Genomic DNA, 8,608 nt, shown 5'->3' with positions numbered 1-8,608 from the left:
ATCTACCATTGTCTGATCTGTTTACAGCATTACAGTAGTACATTTCCTAACGTTACAACTTTTTATACAAAATGATTAAAAAGTGACATAAATACCATTATTTCAGTTATTTGTGCATTAATATTATTACTTATGTACTCAAAAAAAGGCTTCATATTTATCTCTGAATAATTATGGAGGTATACTGAGTAGCTCATCTCAATTGTCTTTGAGGATTACTGTAACATTAGCAGTAGCATGCATATCAATTCTTAAGCTATGCAACTCTGTGGCATATTGTCTTGCGCATATGTTTTTTTATAAAAACATTTGTGTAATCAGATTCACTGTCCCTGTGTTAAGGTTATAGTATTGTCTATTCATTTAGACCTTCTTAGAATTACTGTAGATCAAAAATTATATGCAAGTTAGACTGGACAAACTTGTTTTGAAGTAGATATTTAGATGGTTAAAAAAAAATTTTTTTCATGAAAGTCAGTAATTTTAATTCTAAACTGCCCCATTGAGCAATAACTATGTGCAATACACAGTTTAGTCTTTTTTATATTTATCCAACACATCCACCTCTTCTGCCATTTCATTCCTCTGAAAAAAAAAAAAAAAACATTTGCACTGTACATAACAGATAACAGATTTTTATTAGATTTGCACTACGTATGTGTGTATGTACGTATGTGTATAATTATTTGTATTTTGTATTATTATCTATGTCTTGTTGTTGTTTTTGTATTGTTGTGTACTGGAAGCTCCTGTCATCAAGACAAATTCCTTGTATGTGTAAGCATTCTTGGCAATAAAGCTCATTCTGATTCTGATTCTAATTTCAATGCATGGAATATCTGCTGTTTTGCTCCATATTGGAAAAAGAGTAACACACTTCCTCTATACCGCCTCTAACAGCTAACATAACTCTTGTCTTAACAGCAATCATCTAATAAAAACAATGAACAACTGTCCATGGTTGCTATTGAACATGTACAGCACACAAAACCATGAAAGGGTCAAAGGGTTTTGGGATAAATCCTTATAAGGACACAATGATTGCAGTGATTTTTCATAATGATTTTGCAAACAAAGGCGTTAAACCAGTAACCTACTGGTTAAATGATTAGAGAGTGAGTGGGTGGAACTTTTGACACTTGACACAACTGACCATGCATGGTAAAAAAGTTACCTGACCTAGGAGTGTTATGGGTGTGGAGCAACTGGTCTGATGTCACATCTGTCTCTTTTTTTCTCTCTCTCCCTTGGTTGTTCAGACAGGTTTACATTTTTAACCAAGCTGGTTTCTGGTTTTACAAAACAGACAGATTAAGCAAAATACTTTAGATAATATTTCCAAATATGATATGAGGAATATGAAATATCTTATTGATTTAAAGCTCTGATGATCATTGTGTTTGTGAATATTGGTGCAAGTTACAGTTTAAAGAGAGGAAGATGCGTGAACATGAGCTTTATGTCAAGGTAAGTTGAATGCTGCTAAAACTGATTATCTTTTCCTTCTTCCCATTAAGTATAAGTGAAACAGATTTACAGCATATACTTTCCAAATCTAAACGATGGCCAGCAGTAATACTTTTTTGTTCGAAAACTTTTTTTTTTTTCATATGTTAAGATGCACACATCTTTTTTACTTTTTATGTCCTCATTCAGGACTAAGACACTAAGGATATTCTGATGGATTTATGTTTGAACCAGCAGTTTACTTATGCTCTGTGTGTCCACTGTACACCTTGCAGATAAGAGCCGAGAGCTTGCTGTGTTGGTCAGCTTTCTGTCTTTGATTAATAATGCAAACATTGATTACACAGTGCAAAAAAACCTGATGATTTTAAGAAGTTTCTCCTCTAAAGCAGCTCTCCAAGATTTTACATGGAACACTGCAATGGGTCCAGTCATTTTCACATATTTCTAAGTACATGTGAATATGTGAGATAAAAAAAATTATACAAATATTTTGTGGTCAAACTACATTGAATTGCTGATATAGGCCTGTACGAATAGATATTTAATTTACATGTCATACAAATTTAAAATGGATACTCAAACTTATGCTCAGCTTGACATTTCTTCTCATTTTGTGATGAGCTCATTTAAAGGGATAGTTCACCCAAAAATGAAAATCATCTCATCATTTATCACTCCCATGCCATCCCAGATGTGTATGACTTTCTGTCTTCTGCAGAACACAAATGAAGATTTTTTGAAGAATTTTTCAGATCTGTTGGTCCTCACAATTCAAGTGAATGGGTACCAAATTTAGAAGCTCCAAAAACACATAAAGACAGCATAAAAGTAATCCACAAGACTCCATTGGTTAAATCTATATCTTCAGAAGTGATATTATAGGTGTGGGTGAGAAACAGATTACATTTTAAGTATTTTTAAACAATGAATTCTCCTCCCTGCCCAATAGGTGGTGATATGCATGAAGAATGCAAATCACTAAAAACAAAAGAAAAAGAATGTGAAATAAACAATTTAAGTGGACATTTATATTGAAAAAGGACTTAAATATTGATCTGTTTCTCACCCACACTTATATTGCTTCTGAAGTTATAGATTTAACCACTGAGTCCTATGGATTACTTGTATGCTGCCTTTTTTGTACTTTTTGGAGCTTCAAAGATTCAGTACCAATTCACTTGCATTGTGAGGACCTACAGAGCTGAAATATTCTTCTGAAAATATTAGTGTGTGTTCAGCAAAAGAAAGAAAGCAATACACATCTGGCATGAAGGTGAGTAACTTATTTTTCATTTTTGGGTGAACTATCCCTTTTAAAACTTTTATCGGAACAAAAAGTGCTTATGTTATTTTCTAAATGCAGTCTTAAAGTCAAGACCTACAATTTCAATGTTTGCAATCCGCGTCACACGTCAACTATTGAATCATACGGGAAATTCGTGTAGCATGTTTCTTCAAAATCATATTAGTACAGTACTCTGATTCGCCAAAGGGTGTCGCCCTAGACATCACTGAAGCGCGTTGATCCATGAGACTCGCCTCTGTTACCACTGCAGTCATGTCAGTCAGTCAGCATGATCGAGTCCATGGAGGCGGGAGGGACGAAGGGAAGCAGCTGCACTCCTGCATGTTGACAATTACACACTTTTTATTAATATCGAACCTATATATTTTAGCCATTCATTGAACTTAGCGATACGTCCTATTTATCTCTAATTTTAGCGTGATTTTATGAAGAGGAGGAGCTGAAAGAGAGACAGGTATATTCCAACTCAAACTTCAAATTATGGGTCAGACACCTGCCGTGATCAGGCGCGGCTAGCGCGCTAACATTAGCCGTCAGGAGGGAGTCCAAAAGTACACGCCAGCACAACAGTAGTGGTGACAGGACAGAAGAAAACTGGATTACAAAACTTGAATATTCTCGTATTCAATCCATCGGAGCAATTTAACCTTACGTGTGCTGATGTGACTAGTTCTGGAGACGAGAGCGAGCTCTTTTATCTGGGATCATGTCTGTTAACGAGCTCTTTTCTAAGGTGAGTTGTTGGAATTACTTTATTTCACTGTTATATAAGTTAACGAGGCATGTTACAGATGGTCAGTAACTATAACGTCATTTATTTACTGTGTGAGGTGGAGTAAACACAGCCACACTCCTCCAATCTATGGAGAGAGACTTAATAAATTATTCTTAGAGTAATTTAATACACCTCATTCGAAACATTTCCAGTAAACACGGCTCTTTAAAAAGAAAATCCTCATAAAGTAAAATATTCGACATTTTGATGTCGAGCACTTCTGTTTATTTGCCCTCGACTTCCCATAAAAGACAGGTGTAGGTATGTTTCGAGTGGTTTCGGTCTGCTCGGCTGTCTGACGGTAGTTTCGGTGTCTGTGTTTCTAAACCTGGTGAGGTGCCTTACTAGACAGCATTACTGGGCATTAAAAGGCTGCACGAACGCTCAAAACTGCCTCAAATGCTGTCTAGGTAGGCAGCTCAGTTGGCTTTGAGACACGCGTGTGTTCATCTGACGAGCTCTTCCTCTTTTGAGGACTTTATCAGCTGTGCTATTTCATATTTCTCTAAATCCGCTCTATACGGGAAGTTGTGGTCTACATTTATCTGTCAAAGTCAGTCAATACTGGTGATGAAAAATAACTTGCCCATAGTTCCTGAAGTTCCTTGTCCTGTGTTTTAATTTCAGAAATGATTGATGAAACTGTGGATGAGCTGTCATTTCTGCAGGTTCAGATTATGTAACACTTTGTTTGGAAAAGGTGCCTCATTGTTGAATGCCTCATTTGCTGTAATTACATCTGACCTGTGCAGTCTGTGCACTATGCTTGACATTTTGTGGAGTTCAAAGTTTTTGTTGTGTTCATTGTAATTAGGGCTGGGTGTTGATACAGATTTCCTGATTCAATTCAGATACACAAGCTTTTGATTCGAATTGATTCGATATAAATTCATATGGGTATATTTCACTTATAAAGCCCCTTTTTCTTTCATATGTAATACATTCTTTCCCAGCTAATGCTGTTAATGATACTGGGGAACTTCTAACGGTACATTATGGAAATATTAATTTTACTAATTATATTGTATTAGTTTTCATAATTTTGGTCACATTTGAGCTTTTTACAAATGAAGAAATTCATGTATTCAATAAATATGATACTATATTATATTTTGGTACATGCTTATTGTTTACATGCATGATCTGTACTATTAACAAGTAATTACATTGATTTGTTGAACGTGCGAAAACCAAATTTCTGTAAATGAGTGCATATAACGGAGAGACTCGAATGGCTTTACCTCAACTGTGCTATATGTGATTAGAATGTTTAGTTTTTGTAGTTGTTTTTGATCAATAACTGAAAAGGTATTAAGAGACATTGTTCAATGACAAATGGGTTGTGTGGATCTTGTCTTTGGACACACATTACACAGAACAACTTTTACTCTAAACACGCTGTGAAAGGATCTCATTGCTGAATACTCCACCACTACACTACACAATCACTGATGAGTAAAATATGAATATTTACAAGCCAGTTGCCAATACATTAGTCGCATAGCACAAAATTTGGTTGCAAATGCAAGTGATTTCCTCTCATTGGAGTGGAGGGTAATAAAATATATATATATATTTTATTTAGACCCAGATGTGATTTTTATCATTGCATACTTATTCTGCAGATGACTAACTTGTTATCAAGTTCTTTGAGCTTGTATGCAAGATAAAAATAGTTTTTAGAAGGTTTCAGCCTTTGGTGTACCTATTAGTCTATTCTGTTTCTTATAGAGCCTCCATAAGGGTGGATTCTTATTACACCAGTTCAGTCCCTTATTTAGTCTTTTGTGTTCTTATCAGATCTTTCACCCTAAAAATTAAGCGGAAAAAGTTTGGCAGCTTTTAGGTAGTATTATTAGCTCTTTTATACTTGTGACCTAACATGTAACTCTATGCATGGTCGCACAATTATCAGCAAAATTGAGACCCATGCAGTTATGTCATTTGATTACAGTGAGTACAAATACTATTGAATAGACAACCAGGTGATTTTTCCAGTATAGGCTATGGTACATCAGGGGGTTTATCACAGTCAGGTCTTATCCTTGTTTAACTGTAACTGGATTTCCAGCAGGGTACATTTTCAGTCATCTATAGTCAAACCCTTCTCATTTTCTAATTATATGCTCACTTCATAATCTGCATCTTGATAACTGAATTGAAGACATCTGTCTTTTTTCTTAGTCCAGTTTGCTGTCTTTTAAAGAGGCTGCTATTCCAAAATATTAATGCACTTAAGATCATATAACACCTCAATAAAAATTTTTTTTATTTGAATAGTCTAGTTTGGTTTAGCTAGAAGTTGATTCAGCCTTTGTAAGTTACTATGTTTTGTAGTCTTTTGTTGTAGCTCTGTGTTTTTGTTGTATATTGGTCTCTAAGAAGGGGATTGGTTTGGGGCACAATGCACCCCTGCTGAAGTCTCGACCCCCTCCTCATTGAGGGGTTGTGTTGAACCGAACCCAACAATATAACCTAGATTTGATGGAGCTTTAATGCCCTGCCACCTTTTTGATTCTTGCATAGACTCACATGTTATCGCTTACTTACCAGTCACCAGGCTCAGGTGTTTTGCTCTGCCATGCTTCATTACACAAAAAACACCCCCATTCTATTTACTTGCTCTTTTCTTTCCCTTTTTTTTTTTTTTTTGCACTTAGAGTTCAACCAATACTTTGGATGTTTTTTATTTTGTTTATTTATTTTTTATTTTTTTTAGATTGAAATTGCACCCAACTGATGCACACACTGTCACGGGGACGCTCATCCCTCGAGCACGTGCTTGCTGCAGCTAGATTATAACGTGATGGCTCACGACTTATTGAGTCATAATATATGTCACTGTGCATTTCTTATCGTCAAGAAAATTGGCAATACGCAGCTTTATTAATAAGAGAGTTTGTTTTTTTGTGAGTTAAAGATGGATTGAAGTGAACAGAAAGGTGAGAGTGGTAGTCTTCGCCCATTATACAGTGCAAAAAAATACGTTTTTGTTTTGGCTTGTTTTCCAATATAAATATCTAAAATTCCTTTAAAACAACGTATATTTTCTTTAGCAGCTATACTGCAGAAGAAAAAAATATAATATAAAAAATACAAATGTTTTAAAATAAATCTAAAAATCTTTTAAAAAAAAATGCATTCACCTGAATAGCAGCATATAAGATATTTAGACTTGCTTTTAGAGAATAGATCTTGAATATATTTAGAAAATAATAATTTACTTACAGGTCTGAGTCTTGAAATGTCCCATTCATATAAGAGCTTAAAGTAGCGTCTTGAATACTATCTGTATGAACGAACAACCGAAGTCACAACTGTATTCAACCTGGTCCCATAGTGAAAACGTGACTGTATACATTTTTGCAGAACTTGTAATACGTGTCTCCAGGTACAATTCCCTGCAGTTTCCAGGTGAAATGAACACTAGAGGTGCTACAACAACTGTGTGTTTTATTCACTTTCACTCAAATCATGAATTTAATGGCTGATTATGACTTTATAAATACTTATTTTTCTCTCTATTTCTCAGACCCTGCTAGTTTGTGATATTGACACACTCTAACGCAACTTTTGAAAAATGGTACATTTTAATGCTTGTATTTCAGACCCACCTACATACACTTATTCCAACATGATTAGTTTGCATGGTAGCTCCCCTAAAAGGGCGCTGGGCTTAGAGTCAGAGGGCTGCGGTTCAATTCCAGCCATGAATGACACGTGACATGACAGAGTCATACAAGCGGCACGAAATTATGTGGTTAGTTCATAAAATGTGCTTTTTCATTTCGCTTCTGCATTTTAAAACACTAATGGTTAGATTTAGGCATTGATAAGGATGTCTTTTTTTTAACATCTCATTTATATTTTAAAACACTATTGGTTAGGTTTAGGCAAAAGTTTTAGGTTAGGAATGTATGCTTTAAAATTGTTTATCTAAATTTCACCTTTAAACCGCATCTGAATACGACACCATTTTACTCGGTTTTGGTGCCCCTAGCTGAACATTTCACTGGAAAACTACAGCCAAACGTGTTATACATCACGTAAATATTGAATTGCAAAAATGTTGTCATGTTCACGTAAACTTCATGAGACCAGGCTGACCATATTCTAACAGCTGTAATCATAGTGATGGTGATTAAAAGATGGCGATGTCCATAACACCGGCAAGTCTTAACACAGTTGACTCCGCATTATAAAATAAAGTCAAGTCATTTTTATTTGTATAGCACTTTTCACAACACACATCGTTTCAAAGCAGCTTTACAGGAAATCATACATTAACAAAAAATGAAACTGTAATATCTATAAAGTCTGGTTGTAAATTGTGTATAGAAATAAAATAATTAAATATAATTGTATTTAGAACCCCAGTGAGCAAGCTGAAGGCAACTGTGGCAAGGAACACAAAACTCCATAAGATGTTGGTTAATGGAGAAAAATAAGCTTGGGAGAAACCAGGATCACTGTGGGGGCCAGTTCCCCTCTGGCTAACATCATGAATATAATGCCAATATTAGTTATTTATGTGTAGTGCAAGTCGTGGATTTAAATTTGTAAATTAAGCGTTAAGGTCCATTGTTTAAATAAAATATTATTATTTTTTTTTTAACTTTAAGATTAATGACTAATGTCTTTGAAGTCCATCCTGGATTAACTGCAGAAGTTCACATAGATGCATTGTCCTTTGTTAGTTGGCTGATGAAGGCTTTTGTTGGCAATTAAATGATAGTCTATGTTTTCCATTTTAAGAGCGTAGTCCATCATTAGACAAAGGTGATGCAGACAGAGATTAATGAGGTTCATCGCAGTTCAAACTGCAGGTCATTTGGGTGAGGTTCGGTGGGGTCCATCCTAAATCTAAGGTTCAGGCAGTGGCATATGAAGTATCCCATGCCTTACAGCTGGAGAAGAAAGTCCAATCGAGACTCGAGTTCATCCATCAGATCATAATTAACCAACAGCATCTTTGAATGCTTTTTAACCACGTGCAGAACACAGCTTTTGTGTCACGCGACTCGTGCTCGTGAGCAGCCGATGGAAAACAGCGGCTG

The 8,608-nt window shown here is 35.4% G+C and overlaps 1 protein-coding gene across 1 annotated transcript in view; it reads left to right on the top strand.

Annotated features, from left to right (window-relative positions):
• The first annotated feature begins 3,199 nt into the window (after window positions 1-3,199).
• Window positions 3,200-8,608, top strand: part of LOC127430550 (unconventional myosin-Vb-like) — a 99,900-nt gene continuing 94,491 nt past the window's right edge. Inside the window, exon 1 of the mRNA XM_051680370.1 lies at window positions 3,200-3,509. Coding sequence (XP_051536330.1) covers window positions 3,483-3,509 — 27 coding nt within the window. The 5' untranslated portion in view covers window positions 3,200-3,482. The remainder of the gene's footprint in view (window positions 3,510-8,608) is intronic.

Source organism: Myxocyprinus asiaticus, chromosome 40, assembly GCF_019703515.2.
Source record: "Myxocyprinus asiaticus isolate MX2 ecotype Aquarium Trade chromosome 40, UBuf_Myxa_2, whole genome shotgun sequence".
Classification (NCBI taxonomy): Eukaryota; Metazoa; Chordata; class Actinopteri; order Cypriniformes; family Catostomidae; genus Myxocyprinus; species Myxocyprinus asiaticus.
The sequence above is the reverse complement of the archived record's forward strand: the minus strand, read 5'-3'. Positions and strand labels throughout refer to the sequence as shown.